The sequence below is a fragment of the Mesoplodon mirus genome (assembly GCF_964341445.2).
Source record: "Mesoplodon mirus genome assembly, chromosome: 11".
Lineage (NCBI taxonomy): Eukaryota > Metazoa > Chordata > Mammalia > Artiodactyla > Ziphiidae > Mesoplodon > Mesoplodon mirus.
Genome location: NC_138987.1, coordinates 55,283,306 through 55,304,756, shown reverse-complemented (window position 1 = coordinate 55,304,756; position 21,451 = coordinate 55,283,306). Strand labels below are relative to the sequence as shown.

Below are 21,451 nucleotides of genomic sequence, written 5' to 3'. Positions count from 1 at the left end.
TCGTACTGTTTTCAGAATGGGGGTCTTTTCCCTTGACGTGTGGTAACAAGATCCACGACCCACTGAAGACCCTGACCCCGATATGCTGCTGCCCGACGTGCGGGAGGCCGGGCTGTTTACAGAGGGCTGTCCACTGCCTTCCCTATAGAGACGCTCCAAAGGCCGGGGGTGAAGAAAGGGCTCCAGAGGGGAGCTGGGGGAACAAAGGCATTGGGGGTCTGAGTGTCCCCAAAGATAGGTGCTTCAGTGCACACTGTTCCTGTAGAGGTGTGTGTCTGCGCGGGTCCCGTGTGGCTCTAGTGACTGTGTATGTCCAGATGACAATATATGCCAATATATGCCAACGTTCTGCCTGTCAGTGGGACTCGGGAACTTCCCCTCTGTCTCTCAGGCTCCGTTACTCAGCTCTTTGCAGTCCCCAGCCTTATCGCTTAGCTGTCTGCCCTCTGGCCTCTTCCCTTTGTTTACCAACTTGGCTGGCCTTCTCCTCTGGGAACAAAGGAGGTGTTCAGTTCTGGGCAGTGCCTGGCTCCAGCTAGCTGCCCCCATTCTCTTCCCCTCTCCCGGAGCCATGCCCCACCCACCCCCGCCACTTCCTCCATCTCAGGCAGACCCCTCGGTTCAGAGAGGCCCCCTCCCACAGTTCCACGGAGAGGGGAGGCTGACCTCCTTGGCTGGCACCCCCTTTTTCTCACCCTCTGGCCCCCATTCCTGTCCCCGACAAGGTCCCTGAAGCTTCACTTGTCTAGGCTGGAGGCAGCTCCTCTCCCCATTGTCTGACCAGGATTTGGAAGCTCTGGTTTCCATAGCAACCCCTGGGCATTTAATTAAGGGAGGAGGCCTTCATCTCTTCTAGTCTGGGCAGTTCCAAATCTCTACCCGAAAAGGATACCCTGAGGGGGTGAGGGAAGAGCATTGTCCTCCAATATAGCACAGTTCTGGCTTCTCCACAGAGCCCATTATAGCATTCCCAACCCCCCGGCCCTACCAGCCCTCTCCCCACCTCACACCAGAGCAGGCTGGGGAGACCTCTCAAAACAGCCAGGGCAAACCCCAGGTCCCAGAAGAGCAGGGGTTGGTGGGGGCAGGCAGTAGCTATAAGCCACCCCTTCCCCTGGCTTTGTTTACTGGACCAGTGGATTGGAGATGGGATGGAGTCGAGCGGGAGCTGGTTCAACCCTGGCCCTGTGACCCAACTGCCCTTCGAAGCCCCTGACATGGAATATAAACTGTTGTATATAAGTTCATTATAGGCTTTTTTCCTGGGTACTGGGTACTTAGCTTTCCTCAGATCCACAAAAGGGATCTGTGATTTCCAGCTCCCTAGATCTGCCATTTGCTAGCTGTGAGACCTTAGGCAAATTACTTAACCTCTCTGTGCCTCTGAGTCCTCACCTGTGAAGTAGGGATCATAATTCTTACTTCCTCTGCAAGACAGTTGATATCTGGTGAGCACTTGGTAAGGGGTTATTCTTGTCATAGTGATTATGACAATGAGAGGGGGCTAAATGGAGGACCCCACCCCTCATTCATTCCACACCCACAGCCCCTCAAAGTGACAGGTCTGCCCTCTCAGTAGGAGGCATTCACCTCCTCCCTCCTCCTTCCTTCTCTGCCCCGCCCCAGGCTGCTGGAAAGTGCTCCAGACTCTGATCGGAAGCTGGCAGCTTTCAAGAGCTTCATCATGAGGTGGAATTTCCAAGCTCAGGTCACCAAGTTATCCCAGTTCCTGAAATTCCTGACTTCGATTTCTCAGCTGTTGCCATGACCACTTTTTCCCGTTTCTGGTTAGGTTAGTCTGTGTGTGTGTGTTTCCTTTTCACTGTATTTTTAGACTTCGGAAAAAATAAACACAGTTCACACACTAGCACCTTCCTGATCTTTCGGTTCTTCACAGGCATGGGGGTTGGCGCAGTTCTTTCCATGACCATCCTTCAACCCTGCCCCACCCCATCCATTCTTACCTTCTGTTGAAAATTTCCAGACTTATCCCACCCACCTTCCATCACTGCCTCTCCCATCCCCTCAGCACAGATAAATGTCGATTGTAACATGATTCTGAACTGTGTGTGTCTCTGGGTCTTTCATCCTTTCTATACTTTTGTCTTGTTTCCCTCCTGGAAACTTCTCCCACTCTGGTGTTTTTCCCCTCCCTTCAGAAGAGGCAGCTCTATTTCTGCAGCTCTATTTCTGCAGTTCTTGGCTTGTCCCACTGTGACAGCGCCCTGATTCAAAGGAGGAGCTGGGGAGCCAGATGAACCGAGGAACCTGCACCCCACCAATTAGGTTTAGGCTTCGTCATCAATAAAACAGCATTTACCTAAGAGAGTTGTAGAGAAATTTAAGTGAAATAATGCAAGGGAAGTACTGAGCACAGTGTCTTGTAGGTGGCAAAGGCCTTGATAATGGAGCTGTCATTCAATGAACCTGAGGGTCCTCCAGGACACGGGGCTATTTCTCAGCTCTCTTTCATTCAACTCCGTCCACATGTCAGTCAGAGTCCTGGAGCTGGACTTGGTGCCGCCAGTGTCTGAAGACACAGGTGATATCGAGAGGTGGCAGAGGAGAGGTGTGAGAAGGGCTGAGAATTAGATTTGCGAAGCAAGAGAAAAGGATTTGGATTATTCAGTCTGGAGAAAACCGGAAGGAGGAAGGCAAGGCTCTTAATAATAACGGACTTCAGGGCTCTCTGTGTCAAATTCTGTTTTCTCTCCCTCAGGGAAGAGGAAGTGTTGGGGTGGAGAGACTAAGAGTGGTGAGCAGAAGAATGTTGCAGCTGTGGATGAAACCCTGGCTCAGGAAATCCAAAATCCCTGCCAAGGAAACCAAGGCTCACAGAGGTTGCCTAAGGTCACAAGGTAGTAAATGCTTGAGGTCTTGGACACAGACCTCAGCCCACTGAACACAGAGCCAAGGCTTTCAACCGGCATGCTGTAGCCAGAGGCCAGGAGCCCCAGGGGGTCAGATGGGAGGGCAAGCCCAACAGAGACTCCTAGTTTGCTTAAGCTTCCCAATCTCCAGGAAGTGCTGGAAAGAATGGGAAGTAACGCAGTTACTGGAGACATGAGACCTCTCAGTGAAAGACTGAGTAATTCACCCAGTTCACATAACTAGGAACTGCTGGGAACAGGATTCAAACCTGGGCCACGTGGCTTGAGCCTGGGCCCTCCACCTGTGCTGCCTCTGGAAGCGTTGAGTCAGGTTTTGAATCTGGTGGGGCTGACTCCTGAGCGGAGGTGCTAATGAAGTCCTGTACCACCTCTTGGACCCTCAGAGGACTGAGGATTGAGTGAGACAATGCAGACAGGGCACAGCACACAGGAAGTACCAACATGCTTGTTCTCGTTATGTCTGGCTGGCTCCGGTTCTGCCTTTCCATTAGTTGCTCTGTGCCTGGGTTTATACCTTTGGCCTTCACTAACCTAGAAGCAAGTTTCTGTCCTTCTTCAGTATCTGTCCTCAATAAACAGGATTGTGGGCTAACAGGTGACCGCCTGACCCTCTCCATCCCACCCACTGCCAGACTCTGGTTATCTGGAGCACATCCTTGGTGTGCCCTGGAAGACTGGACTGTAGGTAAGCCGGAAGGCATCCAGAGAGTAAGTCCAGCCTCGCATTTTGTAGATGAGGATGCTGGGGCCCAAAGAGAGAGAGAGTCTGGATCAGGGTCATTCCTTCGTTCTATTAACATTCACCGAGCACTGCTGTGCTCCAGGCACCATTCTAGACACTGGGGATACGGCAGGAAACAGTAGCGAAAAGACCCCACCAAGTCCACTTTATCAGAGTGGAGGAGAAAGACAATCAACAAAAAAATAGACAAAAACATAAGCCAGAAAAATATCATAGTGACAAGTGCCAGAGAACATGAAAGGGAATGGTCAAGTGGCTACTTCAGTCGAGTTGACCTCTCTGGGCAGATGACACTAAACCCAAGAACTAAGGGATAAAATGGTACCAGTGGGGATAATCAAAGAGCAGGGCACTCCAGGCAGAGGGAATGCAGCGAAAAGGCCCCAGGTACAAGTAGAGTACATTGTACCTGGTAAAGGTGAATGTTTTGGGGAACTTTAATTTCAGCATGAATGTGTGTGTATGTGCTGTAAATGTGTATTTATATGTAAATGTATATGTACATAAATTGTGAGTGTGTATATGTTTTAGGCTGTGATGTAACATGTATTTCTGACTATGACTTGGGACAGAAAAGTTTGAGAGCCATGATTGGAGGAAGCAAAAGTTCAGCATGGCTGGAGCATAGTAGGAGAGGGGAAAAATGCCAGGGGGCAAGGCAGGTCATGTATGGCTCTAAAAGAAACTGGACTTTATTCAAAGTGAAACTGACCACATAGGAAGACTTAAGCAGAGGATGGACATGACCTGTGTAGTTTCTTGGTTTTGTTTTAATCTTGCCATTTAGAAATAGAGAAACTGAGTCTCCTTACTTACAGTCATTTTCCCACCAAAACAGGTTTGACTTGCTTTTGCAGGCGAGAAATTTGAGGGCAGGCAGAGGAAAGTTATACTTCTGTCCATCTTTGCCTGATCAAGGACCTCCTGGAGGAGCCTGGGAGAGTGGACACACAAAGATTCCCAGGGAGGGACTTTCCTGGTGGCACAGTGGTTAAGAATCTGCCTACCAGCTCAGGGGACACAGGTTCGAGCCTTGGTCCGGGAAGATCCCACATGCCGCGGAGCAACTAAGTCCGTGTGCCACGACTACTGAGCCCACACGCTGCAACGGCTGAAGCCCGTGTGCTCTAGCGCCCGCGTGCCACAACTACTGAAGCCCGTGCAGCTAGAGCCTGTGCTCTGCAACAAGAGAAGCCACCGCAATGAGAAGCCTGTGCACCTCAAGGAAGAGTAGCCCACACTCGCCACAACTAGAGAAAGCCCGCGCGCAGCAATGAAGACCTAATGCAGCCAAAAACAAAAAAAAAAGGAAAAAACAAAAACCCCAAAACAAAGGTCCCCAGGGAGGCTGTAAATGAAGGTGGAGCAGAAGGAACTGAGAGAGTGGAGGAGGGTGAGGGATTTGCCACACTGGAGGATGAGGAAGTGGCTGGACATGGGAAACTGGACAGGGAGTATGTCTGGCTCAGGGTTCACATCATCTCCCAGCTGACTCCCATGTTCCTGAGGTCCTCTCCCCCCATAGAATTCCCCCTAGCATGAGGGCTCCCTACCACTCACTCAGCAAGCAGCCACCTTGGTCCTGACCAAGCCCTGGTGATGGCAAGAGAAGGCAGGAAGCCCTACATGCTGTGGTCTCGCCACTGTCCTGTGCTCCGAGAGCCTATTCCATGTACGGCAGCTGCACTCACTTTGGCCACATTCTGCCCCTCTGTTCCCCACTCCCACCCCCCAACTCAGCCCAAACCAGACAGAACAAGGCTTCTTCAGGACCACTCTCTTTACCACCTCCCTGTTTCCCCCCCTGCCCCATCCTCAGCCGTCGTTTTCCTCCTAATTCTTAGTCTAGTTCAGGTAGCTTTTTTTTTCTTTCTTTCTCCTCCTATATAAGCCTTTAAACACACAAACACACACACACACACACACATAACCACGCATGCATTCACTGGTCGTCTTCCTCCATTTCTTGCTTCCATGCCATCCCATTCCCCTAGAACATTGTCTATATCCTGGTCCACCCCTCAGCATTTTATTCTTGTTTTACATCATAGCTCAATGCTACTTCCTCCAGGAAGTTTTCCTAGAAAATTCTCTTTCCTTTTGTTCTTCCTTCTGATCTCTCACCAGATTCATATAACACCACCCAACTCCCAGAAAGAGGAGCACAAGAGCACAAGAAAGAGAAAAGCCCCAGGAATAGGCCTGGCCTTCATAGCTAGACTTTGGCTTTCTCCTATAGAACATAACACTTTCACAGAATACCAACATCAAACGAGGCCAGCCAATGGCAGCTGCACTCACTTTGGCCACATTCCTCCTTCCCGAGGAAGACCTCTGGGCTTCCCTGGTGGCGCAGTGGTTGGGAGTCCGCCTGCCGATGCAGGGGGCGCGAGTTCGTGCCCCAGTCCGGGAGGATCCCACTTGCCGCAGAGCGGCTGGGCCCGTGAGCCATGGCCGCTGAGCCTGTGCGTCCGGCGCCTGTGCTCCGCGGCAGGAGAGGCCACAGCAGTGAGAGGCCCATGTACCGCAAAAAAAAGAAAAAAGAATAAGACCTCTTCATAGTCACATCCAAACACAGGCAAAAACAAGAACATTGTCCAAACCACAAAAATGAACAAACAGGGACTTCCCTGGTGGCACAGTGGTTAAGAATCCGCCTGCCAATGCAGGGGACATGGGTTCGAGCCCTGGTCCAGGAAGATCCCACATGCCGTGGAGCAACTAAGCCCATGCACCACAACTACTGAGCCTGCGCTCTAGAGCCCATGAGCCACAGCTACTGAGCCCATGTGCCACAACTACTGAAGCCCGTGCACCTAGAGCCTGCGCTCGCAATGAGAGAAGCCACTGCGAGAAGCCTGTGCACCACAATGAAGTGTAGCCCCCACTCGCCGCAACTAGAGAAAGCCCGCGTGCAGCAACGAAGACCCAATGCAGCCAAAAACAAACAAACAAACAAACAAATAAATATTAAAAATAAAAAGAACAAACACCCCCCCTATCCTAGCTAATAGGAGTGGCTGCTGCTCCTTTACCAATCACAGTGTTAGCCCTGCTTCATTCTTTTTTTTTTTTTCTTTTTTTTCCAGCTGTGTTGGGTCTTCGTTGCTGCACACGGGCTTTCTCTAGTTGTGGTGAGCCGGGGCGATACTTCGTTGCAGTGTGTGGGCTCCTCATTGCAGTATCTCCTCTTGTTGCAGAGCATGGGCTCTAGGTGCGTGGGCTTCAGTAGTTGTGCCATGCAGACTCAGCAGTTGTGGTTCACAGGCTCTAGAGCGCAGGCTCAGTAGTTGTGGCACACAGACTTAGTTGCTCCGCGGCATGTGGGATCTTCCTGGACCAGGGCTCGAACTGGTGTCCCCTGCACTGGCAGGCGGATTCTTAACCACTGCGTCACCAGGGAAGTCCCCCTGCTTCATTCTTATTTAAGGTACCCAACTGTAGAATCCTCCAGCTTCTTGACAGCCTCAAACCCAGAGCAACCTCGCTTCCCTGACCTCTCCCCAAATCAGAAAATATAAATCCAAATCCTAAGCCCTTTTCCTGGATGCCCCATAGTTCCACCATGGTGTGAGTTGTTCTCCTTATTGAAATGAGTCCACAAACCCAATTTTGTTCAGCTACAAGTGTCTGCTGGTGGTCTTTGGCTGGAGGGCGTTGACAATCAAGAACAACATACAGGGACTTCCCTGGTGGCGCAGTGGTTGGGAATCCGCCTGCCAGTGCAGGGGACACGGGTTGGAGCCCTGGTCCGGGAGGATCCCACATGCCACGGAGCAACTAAGCCTGTGTGCCACAACTACTGAGCCGTGCTCTAGAGCCCGCAAGCTACAACTACTGAGCCCGCATGCCACGACTACTGAAGCCCGTGCACCTAGAGCCTGTGCTCTGCAACGGGAGAGGCCACCGCAATGAGAAGCCCGCGCACTGCAATGAAGAGTAGCCCCTGCTCGCCACGACTAGAGAGGGCCCGTGCGCAGCAACGAAGACACAACACAGCCAAAAATAAATAAATAAAATAAAATAAATTAATTTAAAAAAAAGAAAAACATACAGGTATACTTGTATTTTTTTTTTTTTTTTCTCGTAGGTGGGCCTCTCACTGCTGTGGCCTCTCCAGTTGCAGAGCACAGGCTCTGGACGCACAGGCTCAGTGGCCATGGCTCACGGGCCCAGCTGCTCCGCGGCATGTGGGATCTTCCCGGACCGGGGCATGAACTTGTGTCCCCTGCATCGGCAGGTGGACTCTCAACCACTGCGCCACCAGGGAAGCCCCTTGTGTGTATTTTTTAAAACTACAAACTCCTGTATTTCAGATTTTAAGTGTATTTAATGATATTTTAGTACCAGATTTCCTTTCCTAATTATGTTCTCAGGCAAACTGCCCCACCCCCCTAAATCATCTGCTCTAGCTGGTTGCATTGATTATTCAGTCCTTGGGCACACTTAGCATTTTCCTGCATCTATCCTCTGCCCTCACCAATCTTGTATCAAAATTGAGGTCCAGGGACTTTCCTGGTGGTCCAGTGGCTAAGACTCTGTGCTCCCAATGCAGGGGGCCCGAGTTCGATCCCTGGTCAGGGAACTAGATCCCACATGTATGCCACAACTAAAGATCCTGCGTGCAGCCAAAACAAACAAACAAACAAATAAATAAAATTGAGGCCCAGGTGAAACCACCCTCTTGGATAAGCCTTCCAGGATCACCTAACCAGATCTGACCCCTCCCTCCTCAGCACTCCTACCGCACTTGGTTTCAATTACCCACCAGGCTTTTGCTTTATCTCCCCATCATTGCTGTAAACTCCGTGAAGACAGGGACTGAGTCTTAAAAACTTGGTTAGCCCTGTAGTGGCTGCTCCAGCTAAAAAGCCCAAAGGGTCAGGTGTTCCCATGGCCAGGAGCCAGGGATCCCTGAGATCATGAGAAGTTATGGTTTAGGACTGAGAAGTGGAGCACCTGAGTCATACTAAGGAGGGGAGAATGGGCCTTGCCCTGCTAGACCCCTGGCAGGGTGGCAGGGTGCCTGGGAGTTCTTTGTAAGGATCCCTAGGGCAGAGAAAGTACTGGGTTTGTGTACGCTCTGGTAAGAGTCAGAGTGGATTTGAATTTGCTACCACACTGAGCACCTTGGTATATTATGCCACTGTCCCAGATAAGGACCTTATCACAGTAATCAGAGCCAAAAAAAGATAGGGCAGCCCTGAGCTTTGAATGTGTGGTACACACACACACACACACACACACACACACACACACACTCACATTATCCAGGCTAGTGGTCTTTAAACTGTGTTCCCTGGAGTTTGTTCCTTAGAGGTACGCCAGGAGGGGAGAGAAGGCTGAGTGAGCCCCACTGCAAGTCCCTAATTCTGATTCAACCACTGCAGTTTTGTTTTTCATCTTTTTTCACGTTTTGGAATACTGCATAAGATTTAATTTGTAAAGTAGTTTACTATGAATACATGTTAACAACACCATGGAGGTGCAATCAGCAAAATCCAGAACGTGGAAAACACTATAGAATAAACAACCTGGTTTCTTCATCAGATAAATTGAGAGAAAAAAAAAGGAGATGGAACCTATTAAATAAGAGACACTTAAGAGCCATATCAATGAAATTCAACGAGTGGACCTTGTTCAGATTCCGATTTAACTAAACCAAGGTGTGACACAATTGGGGAAATTTTAGCACTGACTGGATATTTGGTGATATTAAGGAGTTATTTATTTTCAGTCGTAACAATGGTATTTTGATTATGTTAACGAAGAATCATTTTCTTTTACAGATGAGTACTGAAATCTCTATGGATTAAATGATATGATGTCCAAAATTTGTTTTAAAATCATCCAGGACTTCCCTGGTGGTCCAGCGGTTAAGACTCCGTGCTTCCAGTGCAGGAGGCATGCGTTGGGGGCGTGGGTTCGATCCCTGATCCAGGAACTATGATTCCACATGCTACACGGTGTGGCCCCCAAAAAAATCCTTTGGAAAAGTAAATAAAAAGTAAAATCATCCAGTAAGGAGGTGTAGTGGGGAGAAGTGGGTGGGGGGATAGATGAAGCAAGATTGTGTGGCTGATTATTGAAGCTGGGTGTTGGTTACCTATGGGTTCATTGTATTATTCTTTCTACCTTTTTAAATGTTTGAACATTTCCACACAAGTTAAAAAACAAAAGAAAAGTTAAAGGAGGGCTTCCCTGGTGGCGCAATGGTTAAGAATCTGTCTGCCGATGCAGGGGACATGGGTTCAAGCCCTGGTCCGGGAAGATCCTGCATGCCGCGGAGCAACTAAGCCCGTGCGCCGCAGCTACTGAGCCTGTGCTCTAGAGCCCGCGTGCTGCAATGAAGAGTAGCCCCCTTTAGTCGCAACTAGAGAAAGCCCACACGCAGCAATGAAGACCCAATGCAGCCAAAAATAAATAAATAAATGAATGAATTAAAAAACAACAACAACAAGTTAAGGAGATTCCATAAAGAAGATTTGGAATTATAAACTTATTTTTAAAAAAGTAACAGCTTTATCAAGATATAATTCACATACCATACAATTCACCAACTTAAACTGTACAATTCGGTGGTTTTAGATATTCACAGAGCTGTACAACCATCACTACAATCAAATTTAGAAGTTTCATCACCCCAAAAAGAAACCCCGTACCCATTAGCAGTACTCTCCATTCCCCCAGCCCCTAGAGCCCCAGGCAATCACTCATCTACTTTCTGTGTCTTTGGATTTGTTCTGGACATTTCATACAAATGAAATCATATAATATGCAGCCTTTTGTGACTAGCTTCTTTCACCTTAGGATAACATTTTCAAGTATAACCTTGTTTAAAATTTTTCTGGTCTTGGTGGGAAAGAACAGTCTTATAAATTTATTACTCTGGCTTTGGATTTTCAAATAAAGACACTTGGAAGAGGTTTGAACAAACTTGGGGGATGGAGTCTAACTGCAAAAAAAAAAAAAAAAGGCTAAAAAACCCTTCTTTAGTCCAAAGCCCTCACATTACCTTCAAGGAAACAGGGGCCCGAGAGAGAAGAGACTCCCAAACACACACAGCTTGTTAAGGGCAGAGCTGGTCCAACACCCAGACCAGCTGAATTTTGGCTCCATCCTTTTTTCATGTTGCCATGCTGCCTTCTGAACACACACACACACACACACACACCACAACTCATAAACTTGTGACCCACAAAATACCTTTGGAGACACATCTTGAGAATCAGCCATGATGGGGGCTGCTCCATCTCACGGCTCAGGCTTTCTGCTGCTCTACCTGAAATGCAGCCACTCAGGGAAGAAGCAGTGTTAGCACCAGCTCCCAGAATTTCAATCTCAGTGGACCTTATGAATGACAATCTTATTAGAGGCCAGAGGAAGCTGTTTGCAGAGCAAGAACAGTTTTTACTTATTTGAATGTTTATTTGAAGTGGCTTGGGTGTGGGTATGTGTAGGCACAGGCTGGTAGAGAACATGGGGGAGAGAGAGGGCTAAAGCCTTTGGGGCTGCCATTGGAGGGAACCCAGTTGAGGGTTAAGAGGCTGTATGGGAACCCCACTGATGCCTCCAGAACTGAGTCCAGATGAGACTGAGGGAGGGAGACACCAGGAAAAAGGCTGAGGGAGGAGACTCTAGGCTGAGGCAGACTGTGATCTTACAGCTGTTCCTGGAACGCTCCCAAACCATATTTATGGGCAACTCAGAGAAGCTGTCAGGCTGCTGGAAAAGGGCAAGAAGAGGACAAATTCTATTGGCAGAACATTACCTGAGGGCTGAGGATGAGGCCTGGGGAATGGTAGGGGGAAGAAACTTCCAGAGAGCCTGCCTGGGAAAGGAGGGTAACCAGCCAGTGGTAGCACCTGGATAACTGTCCTTCTACCCTGGAGGTTCCCTGAGGTGATTCCTGATCCCTGGAAGGGGAGCCTTAGGAGATGGGCAGAGGACAGTGCAGGACTTAGCCTCAGAGCCCTTAGCCAAGCAACTTGGACTTGGATGCCATAGGCTTTGATGGGAGGCACACTGGCTAGGTTACATTCTCAAAATACTCTCCATTCTCCTGTCTATCGAGGGCATTGCAATCTTACCCTTAAAGATCTGTCCCTTTGGGTCCAGGGAAGATTTTTAAAATAATTAATTAATTTATGGCCACGTTGGGTCTTGCTTGCTGCATGTGGGTTTTCTCTAGTTGCAGCTAGCGGGAGCTACTCTTCCAAGGTGTGTGGGTTTCTCATTGCGTTGGCTTCTCTTGTTGCGGAGCATGGGCTCTAGGCACGTGGGCTTCAGTAGTTGCAGCACGCAGGCTCAGTAGTTGCAGCATGTGAGCCCTAGAGCGCAGGCTCAGAAGTTGTGGCACAAGGCTTAGTTGCTCCATGGCATGTGGGATCTTCCCGGATCAGAGCTTGAACCCATGTCCCCTGCATTGGCAGGCAGATTCTTAACTACTGTGCCACCAGGGAAGTCCCCAGGGAAGACTTTTAAACATCCTTCGTAACAGGGAAAATACCCCTGGGTGGGGCAGCAATGATGGTGAATTAGAGTAAAGCTCAGGTGGAACAGGACCCCGGCCGTGCTCCAGAGGCACTGGGCTTGACGAGGTGAAGGGACCTAGAGAAGAAGTCTGGAGTGCTCTCACTTTTGTCCAAGGTCAGTCTTACTTCAATCCCTTATCCCCAGGAGGCCTCATCTGGGCTGTCTTCGTTCCTGACTAATCAGTGGGTTATTCAGGCTGCGGACGTACATCCCATGGGTCTGTCTAGCAGAGAGGCAGTAAGATGAAGGGCCCTGAGGGCTGAGGGCTGGCAGGCAGTTACGTAGCTCATCTCAACCTCATCTTGCCCTCCAGCTTCCTAACCCCAAAGTCCCAGTCCCAGTCTTCCATTCTGGACTTTAACCAGGTGACACACGCAGTACATCAGCGTCAGTAGGTGTCAACCTGAAACTGGACCTGTGCCTGATTCATCCAGGAAGCTGAACCCAAGCAGCAGAACAAACACTCCTAAAGCAGCTCCTGCCAGGCCTGGAGTGAGAGGTTGTCTGGCTGAACAGACAGCGACTTTGTTTGTTTTGTACTCCTTGCTCCCATCCCCACTTGCCAGACTCCCTCATTCCTTTCTCTCTGCCCATCTGTGGGTCAGGAGCTCTGTGGGTTTTTTCCAGATGATGCAAGAAAGTTTTAAAACTTATTTATTTTTGGATGAAGGTGATTTCTGAGAAAGAGACAGGAGTTGAAGGGGTTCCAGCAGGAGCTGATAAAGGGGTCCAGCAGGAGCTTCTCTGGGAACTGGTTTGGGTGGGGATTAGATAGAACAAAGGGGTCAGAAATTTCTGGGACCACGCCTTCCCCAAGGGGTGTCACCTGTCTACAATTTAGGCAAGTCCTGTTCTTCTCCAGGGACCACTCCAGTTTGACCTCACTATCCACATTCTTAGCTAGTTTGTTTTTGACACTAATTGGTGGCCACACAAGACCATTAAATTTTGTTTCATCCCCCCTCCTACCCTCAACCCCAATACAAATGCAAAACAACGTGGGAATCCCCTTTCAGAGGAAGCAAAGGTGCAGCTTTAAGAGAAAGGGAAGGGAAAAAGAGGGCTCTGACTCAGAACCTCCTGCCACTGGCTGCTGGAGGGGATCCCACCTCAGGGATTGGCTGTGGCAGAGTCCGCCCCCTCTTGTGATTGGCTCAGCCAGGGTGATATAAGGAGGCTGTACCGGCCTCTTTTTCAGTTGGAGAGAGACAGGGAATCCGGCTGGTGCCTGTGCTGAGACGCACCTGGCGCAACGTTCTCCTCTCTGAATCCGAGTCCAGGTCCCGCGGAGGCTGCAGCCATGAAGGAGAGACGGGCCCCCCAGCCAATCGTGGCCAGATGTAAGCTCGTTCTGGTGGGGGATGTGCAGTGTGGGAAGACAGCTATGTTACAGGTGTTGGCGAAAGACTGCTATCCCGAGGTGAGTTGCTTGCCCGACCGCTGGCCAGCTTTCCTCCTTGCCCGCATGCCTTCTGGGGGTAGATTCCCACCCACCCAGGGGAGCTGTCTCACCCCGCCCCACCCCTCCCCATCCTCAGCCGCTTTCTGGCTGGAGGACCGCCCTGCCTTAGCTTCCCCTGGGACCTGTTCCACTTCTGCCGCCCCGCAGGCTCCTCCTCACCTCTTCACCCATAGGTCCCCCCCATCAAATCCCCTCCTACCTCCCTTCATCCTGGAGTCTGCTCTTAGGAGAGGGAACTGAAGGCATTTGAGAGTCTGGGGTTTTTTCTTGACGTAATACCTGTCCGTCCCTTCACCCATCCTCAAAGGTTCTATGCGCTTGTCCCCAGGCAGGCTTCTGCTACCCTGCTGGTCCAAGGGGCTTGTGGGGAAAAGATAAAGCGCTAGAATTGGCTTGTGGCTGTGAAGTTGGAAGATAGACAAATCTGGGGACAAGAGGATTCCTTGTGTGTGTGTGTCTCCCTGACCATCTAGGATATGGGGGGCTTGTCCCTGGCAGGCAGCCATTCACATTTCTTACTCTGAGATGGAGCAAAGTGTCTGTGCCTCTACACTCCCCCCCCCCGTCCCATGTGGTCCCTCCTGCCCCAGGTATCCCCTCCTCTCCTTATCTCCTGACACTTTAGTGTCTCACTAGGATGAGCGGCTTCTTGTGTAGCCAGCACTAACTGGAGGGTTACAAGGGTAGGGACACCCAGGGTGTGAATAGTTCCTCTCTTTTCACAGACGTATGTGCCCACTGTGTTTGAGAATTACACAGCCTGCCTGGAGACAGAGGAACAGAGAGTGGAGCTCAGTCTCTGGGACACCTCAGGTAAGACTGCTGGCCCCAAGTCCCCCCCTTCCCCCCCTCCACTGGTCTGCTGCAGCTGCTGTCTTTTAGAAATTGTTTCCCTCTTTGATGGGGAGAAGGAGTTTGGTGCTTGCCAGGAAACAGAAAGAAGGGGACCTGAAGATTCTTTGGTTGGGATTGCGGGGAGGGTTTGACCAACTCAGTTGGCTGGTCCAGGGGTGCAGAGTGGATAAGCTCCAGAAGCTACTCACTTCTCTGGGTCTGGCTCCATCCTTCAGAGGGCTGAGATGGTGAGGTGGATGGACCCCGGAAGACTACTGGAGGAGACAGTTAGGGCTTCTCCATTTCCACTCCCTGCCGCCCGGCACACGCACACACAGCCTTTACTGCCCCAGAGCAAAGCCAAAGAAGAGGCAGGAGGCAGTGCTGCTGGAGGCCGTTGTGCGTGAGGCAAGGAGACAAGCCTGCTTTGGGGGAAATATTGCTCCTGACTCAGTTTTCTCTCCTGCGTTCCATCTCGGGCCACTGCTGCCTCCCTGCCTGCCGCAGCTCAGCCCCACTGTCATACCTCTGCGGCTAAGGATGAAGCGATGCATCGTCAGTGTTTTGGAGGGTGGGGGCTTCATATGGGGCATGGTCACGTTGTACATAGTTGGGGGGGTGTTGGCTCTGACTGGGCTGAGGTAGAAGATGCTCTGTGTTTCTGGATCGTGGAAAGCGATATGTTTCAAGCCTCTCATCCCGAAACCTGCAGTGCTAGTCTATCCTTTGCTTTGATTCTGACCCCTTCATTATCTCTTTAGCCCAGCCCTTTTTCAATAGACTGAGCTCAGATTCACAATTAAGGACTAAAAGCCAGGAATAGGAGAAAGAAAATAAAATCCACTTCTCTCCAAAAAATGCATATTCAGGCTGAGTTTAAAGAGGAACTATAAATCACTAGGGGTTTCCTGTTACATATAAATATGCCATCCTACTCCTCCAAAGAGCTGTTATTCCCATCATCCAATTTTGAGGTCTCGAAAGATTGGAGGTAGGGGATGGGTAAACAGAAAATGAGACTTCCTTTTGCTCCCCACTCCCCAAAACAAAACAGAAATTCCTCAACCTCAACGGAGGTATGCTTTCCTCCGTTGCAGTTCCAGGGGCTGGGAGGCAGGATTCTGGTTATCCTGGACTGTGCTGTGCTGGCTGGATTGGACTGGAATGCAGCTTGGCTGCATGATGTATGGTTTTTCGTCTGCTGTACTCTGCCCACCTCTCAGTCTTCCCAGAATCTTACTGCAGCTCATCTCTTTTCACTACCACCACCCCAAAGAGCCCCTCCTCCTCCTCCCACAGTCCGAATGCAGCCCTTGAATCCCAGTCCAGATAATGGAAAGTCAGCAAGGTGGTCTCTATTCCCTGTGTCGCATCCCCCCCACCCTTCCCCCCGAGTTCTGAAAGGATGCAGGCATCCTCAAACTCCCTCTTTCAAATGAGGTGCCCACAAGGAAGAAGGAGAGGCAGGGGTGTGTGGGATGGGGCTTCCCAGCACTGGGGCCAGGGTTGAACCTGTTCCCATTATTCACTTGCTGGTCTTAGGGGAGGGGGATCGCTTGGAGCCAGAATGGAGGCCTCCTCCCCTCCCCCTTCCCCAGTGCTGCAGTGCTCCCTTTGCTCAGTGATGCTGTGTTAAGACCCCACCTCAGAGAGGGATGGGGACCAATTGCTGAAGGAGCAAGCATCTATCCCAACTCCCCTTTACTCCTTTTTTAAAAAAAATTTCAACAACTAACCCCCGCCCCCCGCCTCAGCTTGGATTCCCCCCAGTTTCCATGGCGATTGCGGTTCAGGGAGAGGGGCTGCTTACTATTCTGAGCACGGATTGTCTGGGTTCCAAATCTGCTACTCTTCCTTCCCCAGGGTGGAGGGAGGAAGGCTCAACCCCTAGCATTCTCCCATATTGGACCACCTGAGTCTGCATTGCCTACTCCCCTCCCAGTGAAGGACCCTTATTCGAGCCTCTAATTCCCAGCTATTGGCGCTGCTGTCTCTGAGAACGCCTCCCTGAGATCTTGGGATATAGGGGCTACAGCTTTCCTTTTGCCCTTTACAGCGTAAGCTGATTTGGGTGGGAGGAGGAGGGGGACACTGAATTCTTGATGCTCTCCCTCCCCTGCCAGCCTCCTAGAGTTCTGACCCCACGGCAAAGAAGCAGGGCAGCCAGTTATGTAACATGCAGATTTGTTCCTTCACTGGGGAGACCCTAGAGCAGAGGTTGGGCAGCAGGCAGACTCTAGAAAAGAGACCTTAAACAAGGCCTTGTCTCTCTGTAGGGGTAGGAGCAGCTTTCCCTGGGACTCAGAAAACGGGTGGACCTTCAACTAAGCCCACTGTAGGAGATCCAGACAGGGCCAAATTATACTCCACCTCCCTTTTATTTTGCCCCCTTTCCCTTTTTTAGGACTAAGGAAGATGATATTCTTGTACCGCCTTCTGGCAGGCAGTCAGGTCCCAAGCTTCAGCACTGGAGCACATTCCCCTGGGAGATGGGTGGGGCCATCTCACCTAAGGGACCAAGCATGGTATTCCCAGGGCTCTTTTGGTTTAGGCCTGTAGGGAGGGAGAATGCCATGGCTCACCATCAGCTCTCTCTCCTCTCTACCAGGATCTCCCTACTATGACAATGTCCGTCCACTCTGCTATAGCGACTCAGATGCAGTATTACTATGCTTTGATATCAGCCGTCCAGAGACAGTGGACAGTGCACTCAAGAAGGTAAGGCTGGATAAACTCTGCTATCTCTAGCTCAGCCTGAGAACAAAAAGGAATCTTGGGGACCTTGTCATCTAATCCCCTCTTGTGTAACAGGAAGAAACTGAGGCCAGGGAAGGAAGAGATTTGCCTGAGGCCACATTAGCTACAGCTCCGGGACTAGAACCCAGATCTCCAGTCCCCTCTGCATCCTGCCTTTGCCTCTATCCTGCACTGCTCTGTCAGAGGCCCAGCAAGGGAGGGAAGTGTTGAGACTCAGGAAGTGAGGGATTGAGAGTAGAGAACCATCTGGTGATATGGTTTGAGGGTCGGGGAAGGGGCCTTTTGGTGGCAGCTTTTATAGACCTTGATCCCAGGCCTCCTGGACTGGGCAAGCCAGGCAGGCCTGAGCTGAACTGCTGGTAGGAAATGCCTTGGTCCGAGTAGCAAGGTCTGCCCATACTGAGGAGTCCCAGGAAAGCTTGTGGAACTAGGCTAGTTTCCCAGAAGACTCTGGGATTATCTCCTTCCCTTGGAAAGAGACTGGTTGGCTTCTTCCTGGATTTCTGGACTTGTGAAGCCCTTTGGGTTGAGGGGCAGACCCATGCCCCATATGCTTGGCAAAGAGTGGGAGATTTGCCTCTGTGCTCTCTCTGGTGACTGGGCTGTTGAATTTGGGGACAGACTCTTGGATCAACATTCCTGTGGCCCCAAAGCCCTCATGGGCAGGAAGATGATGTAATTAGTGCGGTGGTGGTGCTGTGACTCAGAAGGAGGGCTGAGCTGGTGATATACTGGATGGTGTGTGTGATGTTGCCAACTGGGTTTCTCCGGGTGTCCGTCAGCCACTGACTCTCCTTCCTTCCTCCTTCCCATCTCCTTGCACGGCTCTTCAGTGGAGGACGGAAATCCTCGATTATTGTCCCAGCACCCGTGTCTTGCTTATTGGCTGTAAGACAGACCTGCGAACAGACCTGAGCACTCTGATGGAGCTGTCCCACCAGAAGCAGGCACCCATCTCTTACGAGCAGGTGTGTGTGTGTGGTGTGTGTGTGGGCCCTCGTATGTGCTGGGGGCTGAGATGGGGAAGGCTACAGGAGAGGGCTTGAAATATGGCCCCTGCTCACACTCACTCACTACAGCAAGAGAGAATTGGTATTCTGTGGGGCCATCTATAATCAGGAAACTAGTTACCTGGATAGAGGTGCTGGGTACCAGTTTACCCAGATTCATGCTATAGTTTGGCAGGTGAGCCATTCCTGTGTGTGCCAGTGTTTCTCAGCTGTTTTTTTTTTTTTTTTGAGGACCACCTGCATTAGAATCACGAGAGGTGCTTGTTAGAATTCCTGACTCCTTATCTATAGAGTCACTCTGGGAGAAAAGTACGGGAATTGCATTTTTAAGTAAATCCCTGGATAACTTCTTATGCACATGGGACTGTAAGGATCATTTCTTTTAAACCAGTGTTTCACATTGCAATCATCTGGGGAGCTCTTAAAAATCCTAATGCCTCGGCGTACCCCCAGAAATTCCGATTTACTTGTTCTGGCATCAGTATGGTTTACAAAGTGTGCCAAGTGACTTAAGGTGCAGTCAGGCTTCACCTTCAGAAGATAATCAGCAGAGGGTGGTGGTGGGAGACTGGCAGTTGGGTCCATCAGAGCAGCCCTGGGGAGGACCACTAACCTTAGAAGGCAGTGTTTCAGAGCCATTTTGGATCACTGCATTGATGACCTCACTCCTCCCGCAGGGCTGTGCAATAGCCAAGCAGCTGGGTGCAGAAATCTACCTGGAAGGCTCGGCTTTCACCTCAGAAAAGAGTATCCACAGCATCTTCCGGACCGCGTCCACGGTGTGTCTGAACAAGTCCAGCCCAGTGCCCCCGAAGAGCCCTGTCCGAAGCCTCTCCAAGCGACTGCTCCACCTCCCCAGTCGTTCCGAACTCATCTCTTCCACCTTCAAGAAGGAAAAGGCCAAAAGCTGTTCCATTATGTGAAGTTGGGGTTGGAGAAGGGAGACAACCTCCCACTTCCTCCCTTGGGTTGCAGAGGCATGGGGAGAGGGAGGAGGAGACAATTTAGGACACTGGACGCGAGGTTTTCAGACAGCCACGGTGAGGGCTTGGAAGGAGACAGGAATGGGACAAGGAAAGAGCCAGGCCCGGCTTGAGGACCTGACACTGCGAAACAACCATCACACCCCAAGCCAGGCACTAGGTGGTGGAGGGGCCGGCTGCCCCAGTGCCCTCCGCTCCAGAGGCAGGAAAGGTGTGGGGCTTTGGGGGGGCATGCTGGCCTCATGGCTTTGGTTGGGGGCCTACAGGAGCCTCACCTTCAGCATCATGCCTCTTCCACACAGCGTTTCCATGCGGGCCATGGGAAGGGAGGGGTCCCTGAGCCCTTCCCTTCCCCTCCGAGGAGGCCACAGAGGAATGGAGAGTGGGGAAGCCAAGAGGCAACTCCTCTGGGAGCTGAGCCCAGGTGCTTCGTAACTGGTAACTGAAATCAGAAGAGCAGGAGCTGGTCAGAGCCAATGAGAAGGAAACCTCATCTTTGCATAGCCCATGCCTCATGGAGAGGTGACATCGTACATTCACATGCTTCTCACCTAAGTCCCCAGGGTCCAAGGGAGAAGCCCCAGACCCCCTTCTCTTGCAGCATGGGGGTGGTGGTGCTGCAGGATGCAGGGCTGGGTGGGGGTCACAAGACTTTTTCTGCCCTTAGGGCAGTATAGCTGGCATTTGTTTTATAGACTCTTGTCTTTGGAACCGGGGGGGGGGGAGTGTTTCAGTCTGTTATATGTTCTGTGTTTAAAGAAGAAAACCTATTTATTACTGAACAATATAGCACATATAAAGAAGTTGGCTCCGTATCCTTAGTTCCTGTCTCTGTTTCCTTTGGTCTTCGATAATGAGGAAAAGCTGTCTTGAGGTCCTTTCTGTGGGTTGCAGAGTGGCTGCCTCCACTGTTCCCTGGCACTTCCAACAAGGATCGCCTCCCTCTGACCCACCCCCTGCCTCATGCCCTTCCCCACCCAAGTCCTGCTAAGCCAATGAAGATCTCCTTAGCCCTAGAGCAGGGTTTCTCAACCTCAGAACAAATGACGTTTTGGACTAGATAATGCTTTGTTGTGGAGGCTGTCTTGTGCACTGGAGGATGTTTGACAGCATCCCTGGCCTCTACCTGCTAGGTGTCAGTAACACCCCTAAGTTGTCACAACCAAAAATGTCTCCAGATGTTGCTAAATGTCCCTCAGTGCAAAATCACTCATGCTTGAGAACCTTTGCCCCGGAGAGTCTAGAGGAGAGAGACAAGGTCCAGTGGAATCATCAGAAGGAGATCCAAGCTGCTGAGATCCCAACCCCTGAAGAAGGTAGACAGACTGAAGCCAAGGCTGGAAGGTTCCAAGGGTTCTGGTCTCCTCTGAGTTCAAGGCGAGGTGATGCCTTCTGCTTTCTAGAACTTCCAAGTCCATGGCCTGTTGATGGCAGCGCAGGGGCCTTAACATCCCTTCTCTTCAGCTGCTTATAGCTCTTTTTTCCAACCTTCATACTGTACTGGAAATAGTTACTGTGTATTGAGTACTTACTATGTGCTCAGCATTGTGCTGAGTGCTTTACCTACATTATCACATTTTAAAAAATTTTTATTGAAGTATAGTTGATTTACAATGTTGTGTTAATTTCTACTGTAGAGCAAAGTAATTTAGTTATACCTATACATATATATATATATATTCTTTTTCATATTCTCGTCCTAAACTCCCATCCCAAACTCCCGATCCCCTCTACATTATCACATTTAACCACATAAATGAAAATAGTTAACATTTGTTAAATGTTTACTATGGGTCAGGGCTGCTTATAAGTTCTTTATATGTTACTTATTCCTGTGATAACGCTATGGGGTACTACTGACGTCATTCTACAGACAGGGAAACTGAGGTTCAGAGAGATTAATGTGCCTCAGGTCACACAGCTAGAAAGTGATAGAACCTGGATACAAATCCAGGCAACCTGGCTCCAGAACATGCACTTTTTTTTTTAAGTTTAACCATTTAATTTTTTTTTCACTTTTTAAAAATTGAATGAGTCTTCAAATTCTATAGTGCTTTACAATTTTCAAAAGTTTCACACACATGATTTCATATAATCCCATAATAACTCTTTTTGCCCCCTACCCCTATATTGCCCCTTCCCTCTCCCCACTGGTAACCACTAGTTTGTTCTCTACAGAACATGCACTTTTTACTGCTCTGCTATCCTATCCTGTGTGGCAAATGGTATTATTATCC

The 21,451-nt window shown here is 50.2% G+C and overlaps 1 protein-coding gene across 1 annotated transcript; it reads left to right on the top strand.

Moving 5' to 3' along the window:
- Positions 1 to 13,383: 13,383 nt before the first annotated feature.
- On the top strand, positions 13,384 to 19,970 carry RND1 (Rho family GTPase 1). Its single transcript, XM_082634423.1, has 5 exons — positions 13,384 to 13,588; positions 14,356 to 14,443; positions 17,073 to 17,182; positions 18,055 to 18,189; positions 18,909 to 19,970. Exons 1-5 carry the CDS (start codon positions 13,469 to 13,471, stop codon positions 19,152 to 19,154), a joined length of 699 nt encoding a protein of 232 aa, XP_082490549.1. The 5' UTR covers positions 13,384 to 13,468; the 3' UTR covers positions 19,155 to 19,970.
- Positions 19,971 to 21,451: the final 1,481 nt, after the last annotated feature.

Bases quoted from the DNA above. Each gene is read 5' to 3' on its own strand.
- RND1 (XM_082634423.1), top strand. From the start codon at position 13,469: ATGAAGGAGAGACGGGCCCCCCAGCCAATCGTGGCCAGATGTAAGCTC. The intron at 17,183-18,054 runs GTAAGGCTGGAT...ACGGCTCTTCAG, and splicing joins TGGACAGTGCACTCAAGAAG to TGGAGGACGGAAATCCTCGA. The intron at 18,190-18,908 runs GTGTGTGTGTGT...CTCCTCCCGCAG, and splicing joins CACCCATCTCTTACGAGCAG to GGCTGTGCAATAGCCAAGCA.